Below are 27727 nucleotides of genomic sequence, written 5' to 3' on the forward strand. Positions count from 1 at the left end.
CTGGTTTCCGGTTTCATTAGCATACGAACGGACTCACGCTGACTCACTACAGTGAAGGGTCAAAGGTCAAGCACAGAAGAAACATGTTCAGTGGTTTTACAGGAACGGTTAAGATGTTTGTACATCATGTGAGAGTAAATGTATCACCCCAAAGTTTTTATAAAAACAATCACATTAATCCGCTTACTCTGGAAGTTTGTGGGACGAGAAGTTAATTCAGAAACATATTTTTGTTAAAGCATTTATTATAATAATAATAATAATAATAATAATAATAATAATGTGTTTAATTGGAGCTGTAACCCAGCTAACAGGGTTCTCTCAACTTTATGAACAAACATTCTTCAAGTAATGTTAACAGAACGTTAGTTCAAAGTTATCTGGTCTTTAATAATGCTCTCTAAACATCAGCACAAAAACATTATTTATTCATCATTCATGGAACTAAAAAAATAATAATTTCAGTTGGACGTTTGTCATTTTTTAAATGTTGCTACTTGTTTCTGAACGTTCAGAGAACATTCAAATGTAATATTCCATAATGTGTGAAGAATGATACAATGGAACGTTCAACATAAACAAGAAAAAGACATTATTATTTTTCTTTTAAAAGACGTTTCGGATGTTCATAGACCGTAAGGGGAACATTATAAAATGCTCTAACACACATCACTGTGTGCTGGGAGTGTTGAAGTCGTCCTTACGCGGGACTGAACGTCTGCTGTTGTTACTGATGTCTTTCTCTAGGATTATTGTGCATTTAGTGTGAAAGCTAGCAGGTTTACCAGCTTCACGCTCGGGATGAGGCTCTTAAATGCTGAAATAATAATACGTTTTTTTTTATTATTATTATTATTTATTTTTTTATAAAATTGCCACATTTTCAGTCTTTAAACCTTTTTGTAAAAATTGATAAATCATTCTATATTTATTTATTTAAAAACAAAAATTTAAACATGCAGCGCTCACATTTATTTAATTAAATCATCACCTTTATTAAAGCAAATCCTGTTTTTCTGTCCCCCAAATTTAAGACTCTTGGAACGATAATTAAGGCTTTCCTCATTCCCTTTAATATATTTAAGATTCTGATTATTAATATAATATGAATTGTCCTAAAATCCTCCACAACAGTCTCTGATCTGGTTCACGACGCATTGAACGGAAGAATGAAAGCGTTTGAAGGACGTACTGTTCTGGTTTATCCAGGAGTTTCACTTCATCTTCTTTAGACGTCTCGTAATGTCTCCTGATCTTCTCCAGTTCATCAGTCTGAGCTCTCTGCAAACATTCATTATGACAAATATCATATTAGCATATCAGTCATTTCAGCAACCTCATAAAATGCAGGATTAAATGTCACGAATCACGATTCAACATCAACGAATCAAAAACATTCGTCAGTTTATCTAGAGATAAGGATCAAACATTTTGTGCAATGTTACAGTTATCATTCATAATCCATAAGTTCTCACATAAAATGTATTTTTATTCATAAAAATCTTTTAGTATTTAGTGTCTATCCATCACTAAGTTTCTAAACTAGCATATTTACACAGTTGACTAACTAGTTGACTAGTCATTCAGATAACCGGCTGACTACTGATATAAAAGCATATATATATATATATATATATATATATATATATATATATATATATATATATATATATATATGATGCATATCATTTACACAAATCCTCTTAAAACTGACCAAACCATCAGATCATGGTTAGAGTTAGTGACACACACACTATTAAATGCGTTTAATGAAATAATAAAGGCCGTTTTATTGAGGAGACGAACAGCTGGTGCTGTTAAAACATGGAGTGTAGAAAATAAATACAGAATCTCGTGAACATTCTTCTGCGCTCTCGGGTTTCTTTATGTACTCACATTTTCATATAAAGCTTCGATGGTCTCCAGATCCACCACGGAGTGATCCACCGTCAGCACAGCTGCAATATAAAGCACTTTATGAGGAGGACAAACAAACACAGCCTCATTATTTCTTCATTATTTATTTCATATTTCCCGGTTCGAGCCACCAGATCCAGAGACATCAGAGTCTGACGCAGTGAAAGACTTCGCTTTCCTGTTTGAAATGTTCACGTTTATTCGCAGGTCCTTTCAAATCTCTTTTCATTCAAAGCAATTTCATACTTTGTCATTAATTTGCAAACTTATAATCATTATTCTAAAGTTCTATTTTAGTACCATGTATTAAATAAATCATCTGATATCATCATTGTAACCAAGATACTGCCATGTTTGTGTGAGGGTTCACTGATTAGTGTGTGTGTGTGTGTGTGTGAGATAGTTTCGACACACTCAGATCATTAAGGAGGTGTTGCTCGTGTTGGCGCTGTGGAGAGTCACCGGCTACAATAAACAAATCAACCAGATCAGACATGCAGGCGCTCGGAGAACTGCAACCATTCCAAACACACACACACACACACAAACTCAAACTCAAACACACAATAACACACACACAAACTCAAACACACAATAACACACACACACACACACAAACTTAAACACACAATAACACACACACACACAGACTCGAACTCAAACACACACTCGCACACACACACACACACTCTCACAAACAAACAGACAGACACACACACACTCACAGACACATACTCTCTCTCACTCACACACACACACACACTCTCTCTCACTCACTCACACACAGACTCGCACACACACACACAGACTCGCACACACACACACTCAGTCTCACACACAGACACACACTCTCTCTCTCTCTCACTCACACACACTCTCTCTCTCTCACACAGACTCGCGCGCACACACACACACACACACACACACACACAGAGATCTCACCATGCTGAATGTCCTTCATCTCCAGGTGGAGGCTGGATATTAATATTCCCACAGTCTGAGAGCGTTTGCCGTCCAGCAGCTTGATGATCTACAAGAGCAGACACTCACAGTCATCATCATCATCAACACTATTCCTGTGAGCAAACAGTGTTTAATCCGACTGGAGTCAAGAAACTCAATAATCAGGCAACATTATATTTCACACTTTGATTTTTCCATCATTCTCCACTGTCTGCTATTAAACCCTCCTCATCTATGAGGATGCTTCATCAGGCCATCGTAATAAAGCTGTGCTTCAGGAGTCGTGTCCCATGATCCCACTGGACTCTTCATGCGTAACAAGCAGAAACATCAAACGCTCAGGTGTTGTGCTGTCACGATCAGGACCTCGCTGTGAGAAAACGGCAGAGAACCGACCCATTAAAGGCCATCGCTGAGTTCTGGACGAGCACTGAGGAGAGTTTATAACTAACTATAAATTCACAGGATTTTTATTTGTCGCTACACATGGTCACAATTACTAATGACTGCATTCCCTCATAAAGGCCACAACAGTTCTGGCACGGTAAAGACCCGCTCTAAAACTTAATGCCTCGGTCTTCTTCATTAGGTAGCGACGGCATTAGAGTCGTTAAGCTACTGTGGCGTTCAGTGGGAACCAGCGCGACGGGTCTTTAGGAGAGAGTATTGCATTACGGCAGGTGGAGTGAGCCTTCATTATTAATGTGAGCAGATCTGCCCTGATACACACACACTCACACACACACACACACACACACTCTAACGACTGCAAACCACCTCTAAACCTGTACATAACCAGTACAAAACCACCTCAAAACCAGTACAGAACCACTTCTAAACCTGTACAGAACAGCCTCTAAACCAGTCCAAAACCACCTCAAAACCAGTACATAACCAGTACAAAACCACCTCAAAACCAGTCCCAAACCACCTCAAAACCAGTACATAACAACCTCAAAACCAGTACATAACCAGTACAAAACCACCTCAAAACCAGTACAGAACAACCTCAAAACCAGTACATAACCAGTCCAAAACCACCTCAAAACCAGTACAGAACCAGTACAGAACAACCTCAAAACCAGTACAAAACCACCTCAAATCCAGTCCCAAACCACCTCAAAACCAGTACATAACAACCTCAAAACCAGTACATAACAACCTCAAAACCAGTACATAACCAGTACAAAACCACCTCAAATCCAGTCCCAAACCACCTCAAAACCAGTACAGAACCAGTACAAAACCAGTACATAACCAGTACAAAACCACCTCAAAACCAGTACATAACAACCTCAAAACCAGTACATAACCAGTACAAAACCACCTCAAATCCAGTCCCAAACCACCTTAAAACCAGTACATAACAACCTCAAATCCAGTCCCAAACCACCTTAAAACCAGTACAAAACCACCTCAAATCCAGTCCCAAACCACCTTAAAACCAGTACATAACAACCTCAAAACCAGTACATAACCAGTACAAAACCACCTCAAAACCAGTACATAACCAGTACAAAACCACCTCAAAACCAGTACATAACAACCTCAAAACCAGTACATAACCAGTACAAAACCACCTCAAAACCAGTACAAAACCACCTCAAAACCAGTACAGAACAACATCAAAACCAGTACATAACCAGTACAAAACCACCTCAAAACCAGCTCAAAACCAGTACAGAACCAGTACAGAACAACCTCAAAACCAGTACAAAACCAGTACAGAACAACCTCAAAACCAGTACAGAACCAGTACAGAACAACCTCAAAACCAGTACAGAACCAGTACAGAACCAGTACAAAACCAGTACAAAACCAGTACAAAACCAGTACAGAACAACCTCAAAACCAGTACAAAACCAGTACAGAACAACCTCAAAACCAGTACAGAACCAGTACAGAACAACCTCAAAACCAGTACAGAACCAGTACAGAACCAGTACAAAACCAGTACAAAACCAGTACAAAACCAGTACAGAACCACCTCAAAACCAGTACATAACCAGTACATAACCAGTACAAAACCACCTCAAAACCAGTACAGAACCAGTACAAAACCAGTACAGAACCAGTACAAAACCAGTACATAACCAGTACAAAACCACCTCAAATCCAGTCCCAAACCACCTTAAAACCAGTACATAACAACCTCAAAACCAGTACATAACCAGTACAAAACCACCTCAAAACCAGTACATAACCAGTACAAAACCACCTCAAAACCAGTACATAACAACCTCAAAACCAGTACATAACCAGTACAAAACCACCTCAAAACCAGTACATAACCAGTACAAAACCACCTCAAAACCAGTACATAACAACCTCAAAACCAGTACATAACCAGTACAAAACCAGTACAAAACCACCTCAAAACCAGTACAGAACAACATCAAAACCAGTACATAACCAGTACAAAACCACCTCAAAATCAGCTCAAAACCAGTACAGAACCAGTACAGAACAACCTCAAAACCAGTACAGAACCAGTACAGAACAACCTCAAAACCAGTACAGAACCAGTACAGAACCAGTACAAAACCAGTACAAAACCAGTACAGAACCAGTACAGAACCAGTACAGAACCAGTACAGAACCACCTCAAAACCAGTACATAACCAGTACAAAACCAGTACAAAACCAGTACAGAACCAGTACAGAACCACCTCAAAACCAGTACATAACCAGTACAAAACCACCTCAAAACCAGCTCAAAACCAGTACAGAACCAGTACAGAACAACCTCAAAACCAGTACAAAACCAGTACAGAACAACCTCAAAACCAGTACAGAACCAGTACAGAACCAGTACAGAACAACCTCAAAACCAGTACAGAACCAGTACAGAACCAGTACAGAACCAGTACAGAACCACCTCAAAACCAGTACATAACCAGTACAAAACCAGTACAGAACCAGTAGAGAACCGGTCCATCTCAGGCCAGTGATTTCCTACATCTCTCACGAGTCGGATCACTCCGCAATACTTAAGAAAGATTACGATGATTAAACATTATTAAGAAATGTGTGCATGTAAACTTTAAAGTCCCCCTGTGGAGAAAATCGTGCTTTTAATGTTGTTTATGTGTCTATGTGGTGTTTTTAATACGCTTTAAGACAAACCATGTGTAAATTCATAAGTCGACACCATTGCTGAGTATTTGAAATCGCTTTGAAATCGCTGGTGTTTCTGACGTCACAAACTACCTTGTAACCAATCAGATCAACGTGTGATCGTCAACCAGTGGATCTCTGAGCTGAGTGAGTGAGTGGAGGCGGGGCTCATTTGCATATTCATAGAACCGCGCATACTAAATGAGGCAAGGGTATCGAGTTACATTCAATATATTTTAAGACATGAAGATATTTTTTCCAAGGAAAAAACATTTAAATATGTAATTTTGGTGATCAAAGATGAGTTTTAAGGGATAAAATGATTGACTTAAGAAATTGCACTAAAATCCTCATCAACCATGACACATTCACAGTCACTTAAATCAGCTTTCTTCCTCATTATGATGCTCAGTTTGAACTGATCGTCTTGATCATGAGTTGCTGTCGTGTGATTGGCTGAGGTATTTCCTGAATTTAACCGATTCATATTCCAGCTATTGTCCGATCAATCGTCTGTGTCGTATTATATTTGCCATGCGTTATGATCCTGACACGGTTATGTTTTAGAGTGAGTGTTAGAATGGAAGATTTCTAGATATGATTCAGGCACCATGAACTTTCCTAAAAGGAGGAATATAAACGGAAAATTATAGAAAGTTTATTCCCCTCTGTCTTGGAGATGGTATGAAATATATACACGTCACTGCAAAAAAAGATTTTTTTACTCAGTATTTGTTGTTTCTAGCCAAAAAATCTAAAAAATCTTAAATCAAGATGGATTTAGTAAAGTAGTAAAATGTTTTCTGGGGGGGGGGGGGGGGGGGGCATTTTATCTTATGGCATTTTACTACTTTAGTAAATCCATCTTGATTTAAGAATTTTTTAGTTATTTGGACTGGAAACAAGACAAAAATACTGAGAAAGAAAATAATTTTTGTACTTCACAAATAAACGCGTTTTTAAAGCAGAGCAAGTAGCCACTGCAATAAACATGATTATTACACGGTTCCATGAGGTGAAGTTTATGAATTCTGGAATTTCAATCCACATCCGTATGAATGCTGTGTGTACAGTCAGGCGTCAAGCGCTTCCCAGAACACACGGCCAATAAACACAGAGCGCTAAAGGCATTAAGTTAGAAACAATTAAAATGTCAGTTTGTTTAAGAAGCATTATTACTGTTTAAGCTGCATATTAATAATGATTCATCTGAGCGTGTGATGTTTACATACTTCACAGAGAGAGGGACGTCGAGAGAAACACCAGAACACGCCGCAGAGAGAACAGAAAATAAAGGACAAAAATATAAAAATAAGCAAATAAAATGCATAATAAATAATACAATAAAATACATAAATATATAAGCAAAAAAAATCTATTTGTCTGACATTGTAAAGTTGTTATGTTCTGAAAGTTACATCGTTTTTTTTTCTTTTATAGTACAATGAACAACACATGATAATGAAATATTTTAGATATTTAAAATAATGAAATTTCTCGAATATGAATATCAGAACAGCACACACAGCTCCCGCCGTCTTAAATGCACAGATATTCGGACACATGCTCTCCTGACGCCACATGCTAGTCATTAGAGCTCGTCCAATGAGCGGACGGAGATGACGGAGGCTCCGCCCCCTCGTGCGCTTTGATATGATAATCAGGAGCGAGAGAAGGCGCTGAGAATGCGAGTAGCGGATGCACTCGAACACATGACTCGAATTAGCCGTCGTGTTTGACCCTGCCCTTCGCTGACTCCTCTTGATTGTGTTTTTGGGAGAGTTGTACTCCTCTCATCGACATGTGTCCGCACAAACACACGAGCATGTGACTTACATGATCACCGGTGGTGTTGAGGAGAGATCCCCTGATACGACTGTAAAGCTTTGGGTGTACAGTAGTACTTATGAAAGCGCTATATACATGCCTCATTCATTCATAATGTCCAGAGATCAAAACACACATTCACAACCACACATTTCCTGACCTCTCCTAACAGACTCAGATATAATATATGCAATAACAAATAAATATGGCTGTGAGCAGCAATTATCGGTGTTCAAGCGTTTTAAGGCCTTTAAGCACATGCATAAAAAGACAATTTACTGCCAAAACAGGCAATTTACTATGGAAATATGTTTTAAAGCTTTTTAACAGTTATTGAGGTTGAGCCAGAAGACTAGAGACGCACGGATTGAACATTTTAGCCAATAACCGATAATTCTTTATATTTTAAAGCCGATAACCGATATATCGGCCGATAAATCTAAATTCACATTTTTAGATAATTTTTCAGAGCCTGATTATAAAAACAAAAGTCTCAGCATTAAAGTCCATGTCCCAAACTCACAATTATAATGTTTAATAATTACAAAATATATATAAATAAAAAATAAATAATAATAATGTTGTGTAGCCAATATGACATGTTGCTCTGAACTGTATTTTCCTTTTTTGAAGTGATTCCAATCATATTTCAAGCACTTTAAAAGCATCATGTTGAACAGTTGCATCTGAAGCGTCTCAGCTGGAGGAAATAATACATTATTTATCAGCTTTAATATTTCGGCCAAATTTTCTTATTGGGCCGATAACGATAACATTAAAAATGATCATATATCGGGCGATACCAATATGATATATATTGACCTGAAGAATGAAAGCTGTATCATATTACATGAGCAACATCACACTCATAGCTAGGCTAAACGGCTCTATATCAGATGGGTGTGAAAAGATTGTTTTATCAATAAAATTAAATACTATTTTCTAATATAGCCTATTGTCTTCCAATAATCCAAGCATCTCTTCAGAAATATGTCTGTGTTCAAGGGTTTTCCAGCACTTCAAGCGCCTTGAACGAACCCTGTAATTAGCTAACGCTGATCACTAGCCTCATGCTTTGAGCAGTGTCATCACTCTGAGCTCTGAGACGCCACACGCGAGACGGCAACACTATTGATCGAGTCTGGTTCTCGGCCGGCTCTATTGCACCGTCAGGACTCAGACCTCGTCTGGTTTTCCTGGAGGCCGGTTTCTCAGAAGGGTGATTCAGAACGAGTAAACACACACATGACGGATGATCTGCAAACGCGGCGCTTGTGTTTAGCCAAGACAAGAGAGTTCCAGCATCTATTAACCTTTTCACACTCGCTAAAGGATAAATAAATCATTTCACTTTAATCACACACAGAAAGGCAGAACTTCGCTGGATACTCGCTTATAAAAATGCAACAATCCTAAAATCATTTGAAATAATGGTAACACTTTACAATAAGGTTCATTAGATAACATTAATGCATTAACTAACAGGAACTAACAATGAGCAATACATTTGTTACAGTATTTATTAATCTTTGTTAATGTTAGTTAATAAAAATACAACTGTTCATTGTTAGTTCATGTTCGCTCACAGTGCATTAACTAATGTTAACTAATACAACCTTTGATTTTAATAATGTATTAGTAATTGTTGAAATTAATATTATTAAGATTAATAAATGCTGAAGTATTGTTCATTCTTAGTTCATGTTAACTAATGAACGTTATTGTAAAGTGTAACTGAAATAATAATATGTGTGTTAATCAGAACGCCTGCAGCTCATGGCTAAATGAAACTCATCTATGGGAAGCTGGTGATTAAATGGTTAACGGTGACGTTTGAGATGTTTTGGATGCTCTGGGTGAATATGCAGAATGTAAACACGGACTGTGTTTGTTTGAGCATCACGACCGGCTCAACACAGCAACACTGACACACTTCAGCTGTGAGGATCAGGTCTGCGAGGATAAACACTGATATCTGAGAAACACCAACGAGAGATTCTCTCACACTTATTCTTCATAAAGCTCCAGTGTGTGCCAGTGACGGGTGATGGATATGATTCATATGCTACATCACAACTAACCTGTACATTTATACTGTCCAAAACTCGTCATAAACTGTTTCCATTCATGTGATTTTATGCACATTTAAAAATGAATGAAGTCTCTCACAATTTGATGAAACTGACCAACAAAGACTCGATAGGAGCGATGATTCAACTGATGTAGCAGAAGCCCAGACTGACCACTCTCACACACACACACACACACACACACACACACTAACCCGACCCCTAAACCTACCCATCACACACACACACACTAACCCGACCCCTAAACCTACCCATCACACACACACACACTAACCCGACCCCTAAACCTACCCATCACACACACACACACACACTAACCTGACCCCTAAACCTACCCATCACACACAACTTTATGCATTTTTACATTTTCAAAAAAACGAATTCTGTATGATTTATAAGCTTGTTTCCTCAGTTTAAGCCCACAGTGACACGAGTCCCCATGAGTGTGTGTGCATTCAGGCTTAAGTCCCCACTCACACACACACACACACACACACACACACACACACACACACACACACACACACACACACACAGGCGATGTGGAGCCCAGCTGATTGATCAAGTGTGTCTGGACTGTTTTGGGTCCAGCCTGAATTTTTAACTTCTCGGACGCCAGACCAGAGACCAGCCATTACTGTCACAACTGCACAGTCCAGTGAAACACACACACACACACACACACACACACACACACACACACACACACACACTGCAGACACACACTGCTGAAAGAGTCACTTCTGCCTGACCACAATAACTGACTTGAATGAAAGCCAGTTAATGTCCATGCACCATAAATCTCAGCCGCATCGTTAAATCAATAAAACATTGTAGAATATTGTCTTTTAAACCCCATATGTAACCTGTACATCTGATCAGAACAGCACTGAGTACAAGTGCACAGCGGCATTATGGGGAATAAGAGCTCAAAATAAGCTTATTAATGCAAGTACTAACAGTAAATCCCTCATTCCTTGCATGTCACTAATGAATTACTCCAAAGCACAATGATCTTATGAAACCAACACATTGTCATCACATGATGCGGCTGTTAAAGGAAGTTTCATGCACTTTAAATAATTTAATTTTTTTATTCTAGTTTTTATGGAATATTACGGTGTTTATTCTAAATGATTTATCGATGCACAACATTATTGTGTTAATAATCTTGAATCAGAATAAGTTCCTCTTGCAGCATCTCTTCTCTGATGATGAGGGCGGGGCTATAACCTGTCACTCACATGAGATCAGCCAATAGCAAACCACGACCATCCAATCAATTCCCCACAGACACAATGAAGCCCCGCCCACATTTGCTCTTGTTCCAGAAGCGTTTCTCTCGGATATACGACACAATAGAGGAGAAAAGATCAGCGCAACTTCCCTTTCATGAGGACTTTAAGGTTATTATGTTTGGCAGTGAGACACATAATGTTCCTGAAACCCCCTCTAGTGGTAAAAACAATGTGATTTCCTTTAATTACAAGCTATAAACACTCTATGTATTTATGTTAACACACAAAGCATCTTTACAGGAAGCACTGACCATTATATGAACCCAGCAAAGATATCAGACTAATTTGTCATGGCTGTGACGTACCTTTTTGGCTTTGTTCTTCTTCTCATACGTGTCTGATAGCGGTTTCTTCTTGGCTTGTAAGGCGGCTTTAGAGAACAGATCCTCAAATTCTTTGGCGTTTATGATATTGGGCTCTTCCAGCGAACTCCAGAGTGTGTTATTACTGTAAAACACACACACACACACAGCAGTGATCGATCAGCGTTTGAGAACATGAGACAAACGCTCTTAAAATAACACCGATGGAGGAACAGATGTGAGATGTTAAAGTCGGCTGGTATTGCAAAGGCGAACAGCATTCGTTTAACGTTTATTTCTACTTTCTGAGTTCATTGCTGTGCCGTGATTCCATTAAAACTGAATATAAAGACACTGAAATTGATCTGAAGTATGTTTGAACGATTCTCTCAGATGAGAATTATTTAGTTTCTGCCGTTGCTGAGAAACACGAGCAACACAAACAAGCCGATGGTGTACGAGGGAGTCTTTAAACAGTCTGGTTTCCACTCCTTTATCCTGAGGCAAAGACTTTACCCTGGTATTCAGGGACAGGCATTAAGCTGGTTTAGATCGTACCCATCAGACCGTAACCATTTAGTCTTTTTAAAAGGGAAAAAATCTAAGATAACGTCAGTACAGTAAATTACGGAGTGCAGCAAGGCTCTGTGTTCGGACCTCTGCTATTTTCAATATATATGCTGCCACTTGGTAATATTACAAGAAAACATGGAATTAGTTATATATTTCATCACACCCAGATGAAATCTCTAAATTATTAAGTGTGTTAAAGATAGAAAATATTGGATGACCTGTAATTTTCTTCTGTTAAATTCAGCTAAGACTGAGATATTACTTATTGGACCAAAAACCTGTACACAGAACCTATTAGTAGAGCCCGACCGATATATCGGCGGGCCGATATTATCGGCCGATATTAGGCATTTTCCTAACTATCGGTATCGGCATTTATAATGGCCGATAAATTAATATTTAAAAAAATGCAGCGTGCAGTGATTTATATAAGGATGGCGCTGCCAATAAAGCACCTAAAAGCTGTCACAAAGAACTGGCAAAAGTGGCAAAAAAATAACGGCCGCGTCCGGTGTAGACACACCGTGTTAAAGCTCATTCTGCTACGTTACAACATCAAGCAATATTCCAATAATTTATGTAATTATAACACTTTATATAGAGCCATTTTGCATTAAGAGTAGCCAGATGAACACGCGAGACGCGACACGTTCAGAATTAATACACTTTTAGTAAACTACAGAACAGCGCGAGCGGGAAGCGGCGCACCTCACAGGCAGAGAACGCGTCCGAGAACGGACACTGCATTAGTGATATAAAACGCACACACACAGGTCTGTTAAATTAAGCAATACTTTTAAGGTAGTCTAATATTTTTCTGACTAACAAAATTACTGACACAGTAAAGGGTAGATTTAAATAAAGAAAAACGAAATTTAAATAAAGAAAAACAAAATTTAAATAAAGAAATTAAACGAAATTTAAATAAAGAAAAACGAAATTTAAATAAAGAAAAACGAAATTTAAATAAAGAAATTAAACGAAATTTAAATAAAGAAATTAAACGAAATTTAAATAAAGAAAAACGAAATTTAAATAAAGAAAAACGAAATTTAAATAAAGAAAAAACGAAATTTAAATAAAGAAAAACGAAATTTAAATAAAGAAAAACGAAATTAAGTTAAATTAAAAAACGAGATTAATTTAGAGTGATGGGTAAAAAGGCTAATACATTTTGTTTCTATTATTCTATTTTCCACAATGTCAAAGCAACACAGCTTAATCCAAAACACAAGCTCAGACATGCACTTCGTCCATACAAACTCCGCTGTTCTGCGCTCTAGCCAGAGAACACTCCCGTTGCTGGAACACTTGCGCGTCGGTTCTATTTCTAGCATGCATGCGTTTTCCGCGTGACTCGAGCCCGCGTGTCTCACGCAGGCAGTGTGCAAACTCCAACCTGTTAACATGGGAGCCGAAATAAAAACGGCCATGCCACGCAGTCAGTGTGTCGCCGGCCTTATTCAAGCGCGAATGAGAACCGTTTCGCGGGGGATCCCAGATGTAAAAAAAAAAAACACGAATATTCGAATGTCAAATTTTCAAATCGAATACCAACCCACCGAACGAATATTCGAATATTCGGGTCCAGCCCTATAGCCTAGTTTCACGTTTAGTACATTTTGCTTACTACTTATTTAAAATAGTATAAAACTACTGTACATATGTAATTATAAACGTTTTCATTATGATATTATTAATTTTACTTTACTAAAAAGATCTGAGTTCTTCCTCCACTGGTAAATATTAGAGAAATTAAGATTAAAAATAGAAGATAAGGTTTTGTCAGTGACACTTTTGATATATTTATTGATACAAGTTATGTTTTAAATAACGTGACTAAATTAAAAGACAAAGTCATTAGTGAAGATTATGCAACAGTATTTAGAATATAATATAATATAAAATGCAATGCAAACTAGCTTGGTTACAGCTCAAATTCTCATTATATTATTCACCCTGCCTCCATTACATATCTTTGTCACACAAGTGTTTGATCACCACATTTGAGTGATCATTGCAAAACATTTATACATTTATTCTGTTTATACTGTGTATTCTATATACAGTACCCATCAAAAGTTTGTACACACCAATTGGAAAGTGTGTCCAAATTTACTGTACTATAATACACATAAATAATATTGCTACTGTATTATAATATACACAAATAATATCGGCCGATATATCGGTATCTGGCTTTTTTTTAATCGGTATCGGCATCGGCGCCCAAAAATCCATATCGGTCGGGCTCTACCTATTAGAATATGATTTGCATTTAGAAGGATGTGCTGTAACTCCGTCCTCTACAGTTAAAGACCTGGGAGTTATATTAGACAACAATTTCCCTTCTGAAAATCATATTTCATATGTTACAAAAACAGCCTTTTTCCGGCTCAGAAACATCGCTAAGCTCCGGAATATGTTCTCTGTTTCTGATGCAGAAAAACTAGTTCATGCATTCATGACCTCTAGACTAGATTACTGTGATGCATTACTAGCTGGTTGTCCTTCATTCTCAATAAACAAGCTACAATTAGTCCAAAATGCAGCTGCTAGGGTTCTTACTATATGATCATATTTTTACAAGAAGATATGATCATATAACACCAATTTTATCATCTCTACACTGGTTACTATGGAAGCTTGTTTCCGCCACAAAATAAAAAAATTGAAAAGTTGATTGCAACTTTTTATCTCACAATTCTAACTTCAGTTCAGAATTGAGTGATATAAAGTTCAATTGTATGTTATAAAGTCAGAATTGAATGTTATAAAGTCAGAATTGAGTGATATAAAGTTCAATTGTATGTTATAAAGTCAGAATTGAGTGATATAAAGTTCAATTGTATGTTATAAAGTCAGAATTGAGTGATATAAAGTTCAATTGTATGTTATAAAGTCAGAATTGAGTGATATAAAGTTCAATTGTATGTTATAAAGTCAGAATTGAATGATATCAAGTTCAATTGTATGTTATAAAGTCAGAATTGAATGATATCAAGTTCAATTGTATGTTATAAAGTCAGAATTGAATGATATAAAGTTCAATTGTATGTTATAAAGTCAGAATTGAGTGATATAAAGTTCAATTGCGTGTTATAGAGTCAGAAATCTGACTTTTTTTCTCAGAATTGCATGTTTATATTTCACAATTCTGACTTTATCACACTTTAACACCCAATTGTGAGATATAAACTTGCAATTCTGAGGAAGAAAACATCAGTCTTTTTTTCCTTAGAATTGGACTTGGACACAATCCTGAGAAAAGATGTCAGAATTGCGAGATATAAACTCGCAATTGAGAGATAAAAAGTCACAATTATCTTTCAAAATGTTTTATTAGGTTACCTATTAAGTTCCGTATCAATTATTAAGTATGATACCTGATAATGTTCGGGCTCAGACTCTCCCAGTTTAAATCAAGATTAAAGGCGCATCTCTTTAGCCAAGCATTCACATAATGCACCTCATAATCTTATACTCCAGTTATATCAGATCAAATGCACATGGTTATCTATTATGAACAGCAGCTATGCCGATTATTTTCTATTTTCTTCTGTTTTATCTCAGGATGCACTTTCTGTAGAGCTGCTTTGAAACGATATGTATTGTGAAAAGCACTATGCAAATAAATGTGTTTGAATAGAATATATTAATGATAAAAAATAACACAGGCTCAGCGTGTAAAACGCCAGTATTTTCAAGCTCAATGATCTGGTCTTCTATCAAACTCTTTCATAAAACACACAGAAAGGCAGTAAAAGCCACAGATGTCATCGCTGAGGAGCGTGACTGTAATGATGTAATATAACAGCACTACTGTAACGTTTACTGCAGGCGCGTGTGGGGAAGAATCACTGTATCCGTTTCTAATCCCTCTCACAGTAACACAGGCCCGTAAAGCTGCTCATATAAACACTTGAACACGCAGCGGAAGCTCACTGAGCCCGTGACACATGAACACAGCACTTCATGTGTGTGTGTGTGATTTAACATTATTTTCAAATGAAAATTAATGATACGGATTAAAACTGATCATTTACATTCATGCATTTGGCAGATGCTTTTATCCAAACTGACTTCCATTGCATTCTAAGTATATATGCGATCAGTTCATGTATTTTCAGGGAATCCAACCAATGAACTTGGCATTGCTAGTAAATATGATATTTGTGGTAACACTTTACAATAAGGGTCTCATTAGTTAATGCAGATGGACAGAGACATATCTGAATGCGTTTCACTGATTCAACGGCGAGCACACACGCAACTTCTACGGAAGACTGTATTCTCGAAATGTTTCGACTTTAATCTCGAAATGTTTCGACTTTAATCTCGAAATGTTTCGACTTTAATCTCGAAATGTTTCGACTTTAATCTCGAAATGTTTCGACTTTAATCTCGAAATGTTTCGACTTTAATCTCGAAATGCTAGATTTTCTTTCTTTTTTTTCCGGATTTCTTTCTTTCTTTTTTTCCCGTTGCGGTTCAGGGCTTCTGTAGGCTATTCTGATCATGCTATGACATTTTCTCATCGTGCCGCTGGCTCTAGAGGCAGTATTTTCTAACCATGTCGGGGGAGTTTTATGCGTATGCGTATTAGAATAATGTCACTTGCCAGGTCATGTAAGGGGTAGACTACAGAATTGATTATACTTGTCAAAACGAAAATAGGAACTCCACTTTGTCTCTCTTTACATTTATTTTGTCCCGTTGTCGGCTTCAGCTAAAACAAGAAATAGTTCGCCCCACACGTCCAAAATTCTTAGCACACTTTAGATAACCTTCCGCAGCGAGTGCAGGCTCTTTGGTGGAGCTCTGCTTTGAATGAAGTTCCATCGTGACAAATGAATGGACTACTTGCGGAGTGACATGAAGACATGAATCAGAGGCACAAAAAACGTTGACAGCGGTGAGCGGTCATTATGTTTACCAATACCTGAACTGTGTTTTGCGCGTGACCCGGATTTGCATGATTTACGAGAGCATCATTTCCAGGTCGGAAAAGCCGGATTTCCGGATTTATCCGGAAGATTCACACCCCCGAGTCATACATTTCTTGTGTCTGGTGTAGAGGACTTACTTGTTGTCCTGAATCTGAATGCGGTTCCAGTAGAGCGGTTTCATGGGGCAGGCCGGTTCCACCGCTGGTTTACGAGGCGCTTTCTCAACCATTTGGCCGAATCCAGAAAAGCCGAGAGCCGGAGGAGGAGGCGGGCCGAAGCCCGGGATTGGAGGAGGAGGAGGCGGGGCTCCAGGGAGACCAGGAGGGGGCGGAGGTGGGGGAGGAGCCCCAGGGAGGGGCGGGGGTGGAGGTGGAGCTTGTGCTCCTGGAAGGGGAGGAGGAGGGGGCGGAGCTTGTGCTCCTGGAAGGGGAGGAGGAGGGGGCGGGGCATGTGCAAACCCAGGTAAGGGTGGAGGAGGTGGTGGACAGGGGGCGGAGCTACCTGGAAGAGGAGGTGGAAAGGGGGCGGAGCTACCTGGAAGAGGAGGTGGTGGAGGCGGAGCTCCTGGACTCACGCCTAAACTCACACTAATGGAGTCCAGGTTGAGTTTTTTAGGCAGGCTGGAGCTGGAGTTCAGTGGTTTTGCGTCGTCACCCTCGGGGGTTTTGATGAAGGTCTCGCGGTCGGTCTGGACACACACATTGCGGAAGCTTTTGGGCGGCAGGTCGTCTTCGGTGGACACACACACCTCATGAAGCTCGCGGCGCTCCCGTCCGGAGACACTCGCCTGTTCCCGCTGGAGCCCGTCGATGAGCGACTGCAGACGGGACACGGCCTCGGCGTGTTCGCCTCGGACCTGGAAGAGCCGCAGCTCGAAATCTGCCTGGATTCATACGCAAGCAAAAAATGACAATTAATATTAGTCAGTATTGAAATGAACACCCTCCGACCCACCAAATGCGGGTAAAAATCAACTGTGGCGGGAAACGCTGTCAAATCACGAGCCAATTTGGCGTTACTTATTATGTTTACTCACTTAAACAAAAAAAATTTGTTTGAATAAGAAAATGTATGAAATCCAAATTTTATATATATATATATATATATATATATATATATATATATATATATATATATATATATATATATATATATATATATATATATATATTAGTCTGCTTTTTTTTATTATTTTTTTGGCTAGTAGAATTTCTGAGTGGCCGGTAACTTAAAAATCTGGTAGCCAAATTGGCCGGTGAGTTAATTTGGAGGGACAATAAACAGAACACCAGAAGATCTTAGAAACTGCACAGTTGAAAACCACTAGTTGTGCATTGCTAAGCAATATTATATTTCTTTAATATAAAAATCTAGTAAGTTATGTTTTACAAGAAACACTGAATTTACTCAAAAACACCAAATCACACGCATCATCTGTAATGGTTTCTGTCAGTTCTGTCAGAGCGTCTCTATCAGCGCTGGATTGGAGCGGCACATTTAAACTCAGTTGAGATGATGGAGGGTTTCCCTGAGCGAGCGCGACAGCCTCGACCGCAGCTTTACAGAGGAGATCGAGACGCGTTCAGCAGTAAAACATCATCTTATTTCATACGAGGAGCCGCCAGGAGCATCTGGAGTCCGTCAGAACATCGACGCTTTCCTTCACTCTGCCCTCACATCCAATATCATCTATTCTTTTACTCTATAGTTCATTTATTTATCCTCACTAAGTGAGGACAGCAAAATAAAGTAAACTGTGACATTATACCCAAATATTCTTCATACAGTGACTACCAGTGACATTAATAAACATTTTGGGCCCAAAAATGAAGCTGCATTCTAAAGCTGCATTTATTTGATCAGAAACTGAGCAGAAGTGTTGATCCTGAGAGAGCTGAGCTCGTAAAGCAGTCGTTCGTCTACGTCACTGATTTTCCACATCGGCTCTCTGTGGTTTTATATACTTTCAAAAATGATAAAACTTCATATTGTCCAGACTGCAAATGGACTGCTGGGAGCTGTCTTCATAACTTGGCACATCGAGCTAAAAGTAAATCTGCATTTAGTGCTGAACTGACAGGAGAGAAGCGGAGCGCTGTGTGTGTGTGTGTGTGTGTGTGTGTGTGTGTTTAGATGAGAGTCAGCATCTGGTTACACGTTACATGAAGAATTTACTGTTTTCTAAATACATGTTCCTGGTCTATAATATAAATGATTCATACACTAAAGGAAAAAATATATATAATTTAATATAAATAATTATAGTATCATTGAGATACTACTATAGCTTTTTGTAATATTTTCTGTTTTCAGTTTAATTTTAGTTAAAGTTTTAGTCATTTTATTGTGTGTTTTCTAAGTTGTATTAGTTTTTTTTATACACATAGATAGGTTTATTAATTTCAGTTTTAGTTATTTTGGTAAAAAATAAATATAAATTGTTATTTATTAAAAAAGTTTGTTTTTTATTTCAGGAAGATATAATGTTTTATTTATTCATATATATATATATATATATAGATAGATAGATAGATAGATAGATAGATAGATAGATAGATAGATAGATTAGATATAATAAGTAATTTTTTTAATAAGTAAATCTCTTTATGTTGTTTCAGCAAGAAACAATTGTTTATATTATATAATAAAATGAAAAATAAAATATATATTTATTTAAATATTAATCATTAAAAGAAACATTTTCTGTAAAATTTTCTATTTCTGTAAAATAAAATAAAAACAATCAATGACTCAACGGGGGGGGGGGGGGTGTTAAGCTGTGATGAGGGTAAAAACTTAAACATCACTGTTAAAACTTCATTTCTGACTGATGTTGTTCATGTTAAAAAAAAAAATAAAATAAAAAAAATATTTATTTCATCATATTACAGATAGCTAGAATACATCATATATTTGAAACGTAATATACAGTAGTCAACATCTGAAGTGGATCAAAACCGTTCATCAAAGTTATACAAGAATTTTGAACATTACCCGTTCTTGTCTTAGGACAACTTTGATGAACTTTTTTGATCCACTTCAAATGTTGACTACTGTATAATATAATTTAGCCAAAATTTTATTTCAAGTTAAAAAAACTATGTTTTTATGGTTATCTATAATAACTCTTGTCAGTCAGAAACCGCAGAATCACTGGTGGTGTTTGTTAAAGAGAAGATCTCTCCTGACATCTAGTGTTTACCGTCAGTACTGCAGTTTCTCCACACTTACATGCAGTTTCTCCAGCTCCTCTTTACTCTCTCTCTTCAGCTGGAGGAGCGCGGCCTGGTGCTCTGAGGAACACACACACACACACACACACACACACACTTAATAATGCCACTACTGGAGTTCGCCTCATATCTGATAGAGAGTGCATCATTGGTTCTGTTATTGACCTGCTTTGAATCTAGCTGTACTGTATAAAGCGCTGTAGAAAAAAACTGACTTGACAAACACAAACGGCAAAAATAATGGAACTTTTTCTGAAATGTTTTAATTCGTCTAACTTTTTTTTTTTTTTTTATGTTTCTACTTGTTTCAGAGAACATTCGAAATAATTGCCATAATGTTTGGCTCCATTAATGTTTCCTTAACGTTCACATAACAAGAAAAAACATGTTTAAAACATTTTTTCATAACTTAATGGGAACGTTAGAACATATTTTTGTTAGCTGGGTAGTTGAGACGTCAGACCATGTTTCAAAGAAGCTGGAGATATTATGATTGTTCTTTCCTTTGGGAACCATGTGTTTAAAAGCATTGACCTTTCAGTCATATTCAAGTAAAGCTCAATGCTAACGTATAGATTCTTTCTGACTAAGTCGAGTCAGAGCAAGTTACATGACGCGGACTGAAAAAGCTCTTCCTCAGTATTTTTGTCTTAAGTCAAACATTCGTAAATCAAGATTACTTGTTTTCTGAAAATGTACCAAAAATGAGTTTCTGCTTAAAACAAGAAATATCCGCAAATGGAGTCAGAAAAATAATCTTAATTCAAAGTGAAAACAACGACACCACTGTTGTTTTGAGCACAAACTTACTTCATTTTTCAGAAAACGAGACTTAACATAATTTTGCTCCTCCAGTAAATGTCTCTTGATTTAAGAGTGTTTAGATATTTGTGCTGGAAAACGAGACAGAAACACTGAGAAACCTTTTAGTCTTCAATATGATTCAACGCTTGCATGTTTTACACGCTCAGACGAGCACTGATATGTTCTCTGAAGCTCAGGTGTGTGTGTGTGTGTGTGTGTGTGTGTGTGTGTGTGTGTGTGGACTATTGAGAGAGGTTGAGCTGCCCTGGTTTAAGGTCAGAGCTGGAGGAACCAGTACGGCTGGTTTGTGTTCCCAGTCAGAAGCCATTAACAGCTTTGTGTAATTTGATAAATCATGTTCCTGCGTTCAGCTGTTCTGTGGTCAAACGAGGGATGCTGCTTTACATCTGATTAAGAGCATCACATGACACCGAAACACAACAGAGCCGCACAATCACGCAGGACAAATGTGACCCTGGATCTCAAAACCAGTGACGAGTCGCACGGGTTTATTTGTGGCAATAGCCAACAATACATAAAATTATGGATTTTTCTTTTATGCCAAAAATCATAAGTATATTAAGTAAAGATCATGTTCTATGAAGATATTTTGTCAATTTCCTACCGTAAATATATAACATGTATTTCTGTGAGTGAATGCAGCACAATCGCCAACATAAATGAACAACTTTAAAGGAGATTTTCTCAATGTTTAGATTTTTTTGCCTCAGATTCCAGATTTATAATAGTTGTATATCAGCCAAATATTGTCCTATCCTAACAAACCACACATCAGTGGACAGATTATTTATTCAGCTTTATATGATGTATAGATCTCAATTTCAAAGAATTGACCCATGTGACTGGTTTTGTGGTCCAGGGTCACAAATATAAAACTAAAAAACATCAATGAGCTTTACTTGCTCTATAACTCTCGTTAATGTTCTGTCAAGCTTCTCTCAAACTTATGAACAAACGTTCTTCAATTAACGTCAATAGAACGTTCATTCAAAGTATCTGGTCTTTAATAATGTTCTGTAAACATTAGAACAAAAACATTATTTATACATCGTTCACAGAGTGTTTTTTCTGAAATGTTTCAGTTGGATGTTTGTCATTTTGTTAATGTTACTGCTTGTTTCAAAGAACATTCAAAAGTAACGATCCCATAATGTTTGAAGAAAGATACAATGAAATGTTTCCGTACTGTTCATAACAAGAACAAACTGGATGTTTTGAGCATTCAGAGAACATTCAGAAATAACATTTTCATAACTCAATGGGAACATTATCAAAGCGTTCTTAGAGCACACGTTACTGTGAATATTATTGTGACTTGTTCATCATTGTGTCAGTGTTTTATCCGCTGACTTTAGCTCGCTTCTTTACACGAAGAACAACATAGTGACGAAACGCGTTTGTCCGCTCAGGGCCACCGTAGAAACGTGGATGTAAGCAGACCCGCGGTGTGTGTAGAGAGAAACGCCTCATTCTAAGCTAATAAACACACAATTTTACATTATGTAAGGTCTTTATACACCACTGAAAACATAGTTATGTATATGATATTGCATTTCTGTCATCAGATCCTCCTAAATATCACACACTGCACCTTTAAATAAATGTTAATAAAGGGCCTCTCACCTGCTTCTGTGTAGCGCAGTCCCACCTTCTCCTCTCCATCCTCTTTGGGTGGAGGCCAGACGGCCTGCAGACGCCCAGGCGTTCGGTCCTCGCCGTCCGACGGAGACGTCACCTCAGACTGAGCAGAAGCACAGAGAGCGCAGATATGAAGCCTCAGAGGAAATTAAAGATCATGCACTGCATTAAAATAATATGCAATCTTCTCTAGACTGATGAAGCTGAAGATCTGGTGTCTTGTAGAAAATTTAAAATTTTAATCAGAGTAAATTAATGGTGTGTAAATGTTTTTAACCGGTTGCATGTTTTATGTTCATATACTTTATTTGTATGTTGTAACTTTGATGTATAATTGTATATGCAAACTCGGCTGCCTATCTTGGCCGGGACACTCCTGTAAAAGAGAGTTTAATCGCAGTGAGTCTTCTCTCCTGGGCAAATAAAGGTAATTCGTTCATTTAAAAAACAAATATCCCAGCTAACAAAAAATATATATATATGAAAAATATGTTCCCATGAAAATGTTATTTCTGAACGTTCAAAATGCCCAGTTTTTTGAATGTTTTAAAAATGTTTCTTGGTTATGGGAACATTAAACAAACATTCCATTTTATCATTCTTCAAACATTATGGGAACGTTACTTATTGAATGTTCTGAAACAAGCAGTTACATTTAATAAAAGGTAGATGAACATCCAACTGAAACATTCCATGAATGATGTATGAATTATGTTTAAAGAACATTATTAAAGACCAGATGACTTTGAATAGACATTATATGAAGAGCGTTTGATCATAACTTTGAGAGAAGCTTGCCAGAACGTTCACTGTTAGCAGGAATTTTATTTCATTTAGTATTAATATTTAGTCTCTTATAACTAACTAAAGTTAAATTAATGAATAAAGCACTTTAAAAACTAGTAAACCAAAGAATCTGAGATTAACACTCACCAAACGCGAGTGAGAAATGGTTTTGGTGAGTGAATAAAACTTTACTTGCCACCAGGACCAGTGTTAAGACTAACCCTTTACAGTGACGTCTCACTGGTCAGCAGGAGCTAATGCATTTGGTAACATGAACTTAAACTGAGCGTTATATTGTTGTAGCATTCATAATGTTAATGGTAGTTAATAACAAACTGTGAAAAATTCATTGACTTATGAGTGCATTAACGTTTTGATTTTAAAAATGTACAAATTAACATCAACCATAATTAACCAAGACCATTCAATGTTAGTTTGTATTAACTAACGAGGCTGATTAACCTAAATTGTTAAAATCTAAGTAATTATATTTACATAAGGACAAAATGTGCTGTTAACAAAAATACAAATTCATAGACTGTAAACAATATTTATCGCTGGTAAAAAAAAAAAAAAAAAAAAATCTGTTTAATTCACTGACATGTAGCAAAAATGTTTGTTTGGGCCTTTAAAAATCAGATAAAACAAAGAAAATAATAATAATAACAATAGAATTCTTCATAAAATAATTCTGATGCCAGAAATTAATGCATTTCAGTGACTGCAGTGTGTTAACAAAACCATGAAGTAAAGAATGATTGATTGCTATTAGATAAATAAGACTTTAACATGCATTCTATAGAGTTTTGTGGGTTTTATGTAATATTTTTGTTTATTTTTTCTAATTGTTTTGGTATTGTTTGTTTAGGCTTTGTCTAAAGATAATTTTCCACCCTGTAATGACAGACAAGCGAACTTTAAAACTGAAGGATCGCAGTCATAAATCACACACACTTTGACCTCGGCAGGGCTCTCGATGTCAGCGACTGGAGATCTGCTCAACTGTCTCTCAAAACTAATTAACTTAAAGTGTTAAAATCTAAATAATTATATTTCCATAAGGACAAAATGTTACGTTAGCAAAAATACAATTTCATAGACTGTAAAAAATATTTATCGCTGGTATTTTTTTCCAGTTTAATTCACTGACGTGTAGCAAATATGTTTCTTTGGACCTTTAAAAATCAGATAAAACCTAAAAAAAAAAAATAATAATAAAATTATAATTCTGATGCTAGAAATGAATGTATTTCAGTGACTATGTTAACAAAAACCATGACGTAAAGAACGAATAATTAATGAATGATTGCTATTAGATAAATAGGGCTTATATTCATCTTAGAGATGTGTGGGTTTTATGATTATTTTCCAAATGTTTTTGCATTGTTTGTTGAGGCTTTGTCTCTAAAGAACTGAAACTGAAGGGTCGCTGTGATAAACCCCACATACTTTGACCTCGGTAGGGCTCTTGACGTCAGCGACTGGAGTTTTGCTCAGCTGTCTCTGGAAGATGGACCTCAGCAACTCTTTATCGCTCTTCTTCTTCTTCCTCACAGCGTCCAGATCCAGCACCGTCTCCCCCGGATCCTTCTTAGCCGGTTTAGAGCTGAACAGTTTGGACTTTAACGCATCGTACGTGGAATCGGTGGCCGGTTTGCCAGCGTTTCCCGAGCTCGGGTCCACGGCGTCCTCTCTGGTGCCTTTTTGGAGCAAACTAGTGATTTCAGACAGATTTCTAGGTTCGTTTTTCTTTCTGGCCACATTGGTGGCGTTCAGCTGTTCGACTCTGGCTTTGTTGACGTGCTGTTTGAGGTTGAGCAGCGCTCGGTCTGTGTCGCGCTGTTTGATTTCCGACACCGTTTCCCTCTCGTCTCCGATCGCTCCTTTCTTTAGCACACGTAAACCGCTAAACAAAGCGGGAATCTGGTATTTATCCCCGGTTTTGGCGTCCGGTTTGTTGTCCGAAGGGGACGTTCCCGAAACGGTCTCTGAAACGCCTTTTGTCTCAATCTGAAGATTTGAGAATGAAGTTTCAAAATCTCCACTTTGAGAATCAATTTGTGATTCCGGATCCGTTCCCGAATTCCCTTCTTGTTGACCATCGCTAGAATCGTCCTCATCTTGTGTGCAAAACGGCACTGATCGTCTCCAACAGCTCACGTCCGTGCAAGTCCGTGATTCTCCTCGAACCGTTTGAACGCTCAGCGAACGCAACTCTTTCCAGGATTCGCTCGACACGCGAGATGGAAGATCCAGAGACCGGTTGAGCTTTCCCGTTCGGTTCAGAACCGAAGCGTCTCGGAGCGATCTCTCCACGAGGCTCTCGGGTTTCTTCTCTCGTTCCTCTGGGTCACATGACCTTTCCTGGACGCTCTTCGAATCCTCGTCGTCGTCGATGTACGTCTCCACACGGGTTACATGCACGAGAAATGGATCCGACGATGTTCCTGAAGAACTTTCTGAACCCTGAACGGGAGAATTAAGGCATCCCAGCAACTTTTCCTCTCCAGATTTTGGGATTAAAGGAATATGACCAATCGGACTTGAATCTTCATCGTGCAAAGTTCGAAACGACGTCAACACAGCCGATGACTGATCTGACCTTGAAGAAGACCTACTGGCTGGATCCATATTCCTGCTTACATTGAATCCGATGGAGTGAAACGCAATCACCGCATAAACACAGGCCCGTTCACATCAAACACGATAGTGATTAAGTTTTAGAAATCATCCTAAATGTATTGAAGGAACAATATCACAGCTATATTTCCCTGTTGATGAATGATCAAAACACTGAGAGCCAATCATAATCCATCCTGCTTTAAAGAGCTCGAGCCTTTAAAGCAGAAGTAGATGAGAAAAATACAGCACTTGCTTATAATAAACATAATTAATGTGTACGCTAAGAGAGTAATCTTTATAGCTGTGAACGGGCCTCTAATGTGGGATAAACTCCATCTCTAGTTTTACTTCAACCTGCATGCGCTCTAGTTTCAAACAAAAGGTTTTTGTCCGTGAAAATCCCCGGGTTTCTCTCCGTCGCATTTGGAAACACTTCACATTTGTGCCAGCAGTCGTTTAAGTTGTTCTGTTCAGCATTTATAGTGAATCCAGTGATCCAAACACACGAGCACAGTGCGATCCTCCAGTGAGAAAAAAGAAAACAGAGAGTCTAAAGTTTCTCAGTGTTGTTCTAGTCCAGGCAGGAGAAGGAAAACTCACTGTGCTGAGGCATACAAAGTCCAGGCTTTTCCCAGAATAAGGCACTTCCTGATCTGTGTCTGCATCCAAACGTGTGTTTTCCCCCGGAGAAAGTTTGAGAGGGAGAAGGAGTTACGCAGGTTTGATTACCTTGAGCTTCAACCACTCCCTCTCTCTCTGTTCAGCTCTAAACATGAGAAGAAATTCACCTGCGAGTGTCTGGTTCCTCACACACTCCTGTGTCAGTGTGAGGCAGAGATTTAGTGTCTGGCTCCTCCCCCTTTCTCTCCCTCACTCTAATCTCCTGCAGGTCAGGTGAAGGGGGCGGAGCTATAATCAGCTCTGCTGATGTCATTGGCCACGCCTCTCTGTTGCTATAGCGCTGACCTGTCACGCTTCAGTACTGAATCAAGAGTGCAGAGAGAATCAGTGACGAGTCCTGTGCAACTTCTACTGGTGTGAGACTGGTTATAGTTAGATAGTTAGTTAGAGAGAAAAAAGTCCATCTATGATAATTTCAACCTGGTAGAAACTTTTTTTGAAAACCCATTTGAGAAAATTGTGAAGGGTACAACTAATAAATGCATTACAATAGGTTTTTATTAGCTAATAAAATTATTATAATCAGAACATACACCTAATTTACATAATATTAAAAAATAATAAATAAACACATACCTAGAATAAAGGTAACAAACAAAAACATAGCATGCATATAACTAGAATTAAAAAAAACATTAATATACTAATACTATATATAATACAAACAAAAATATACTAAGAAAGAAAAATAAAGTAATAAAAAAAAATCTGACTACAGCTGAAAACAAAATCATCTAATATAATTTATCATTGTATTATTAAAAATATGGGCCAAAAAAATTAAATAAATGCAAAAAAAGTTTTTTTTAAATTTGTTTTAAATCTGATCAGCTGATAAAATCATCTAATATAATTTCTCATTATAATATAAAAACTATAGGCAAAAACATCAGATAAAGAAAAAAA

The 27727-nt window shown here is 37.7% G+C and overlaps 1 protein-coding gene across 1 annotated transcript in view; it reads right to left on the minus strand.

The window, feature by feature from the left end:
• Positions 1 to 26988, minus strand: part of LOC311071663 (formin) — a 58329-nt gene extending 31341 nt beyond the window's left edge. Inside the window, exons 1-8 of the mRNA XM_084096130.1 lie at positions 24968 to 26988; positions 22718 to 22835; positions 20268 to 20329; positions 17174 to 17919; positions 11518 to 11659; positions 2860 to 2947; positions 1897 to 1958; positions 1193 to 1281 (exon numbers count right to left, since the gene is read on the minus strand). Of these exons, the coding sequence (XP_083952256.1) occupies positions 1193 to 1281; positions 1897 to 1958; positions 2860 to 2947; positions 11518 to 11659; positions 17174 to 17919; positions 20268 to 20329; positions 22718 to 22835; positions 24968 to 26149 (2489 nt within the window). The 5' untranslated portion in view covers positions 26150 to 26988. The remainder of the gene's footprint in view (positions 1 to 1192; positions 1282 to 1896; positions 1959 to 2859; positions 2948 to 11517; positions 11660 to 17173; positions 17920 to 20267; positions 20330 to 22717; positions 22836 to 24967) is intronic.
• Positions 26989 to 27727: the final 739 nt, after the last annotated feature.

Source organism: Abramis brama, assembly GCF_963993115.1.
Source record: "Abramis brama genome assembly, chromosome: 21".
Taxonomy (NCBI): Eukaryota; Metazoa; Chordata; class Actinopteri; order Cypriniformes; family Leuciscidae; genus Abramis; species Abramis brama.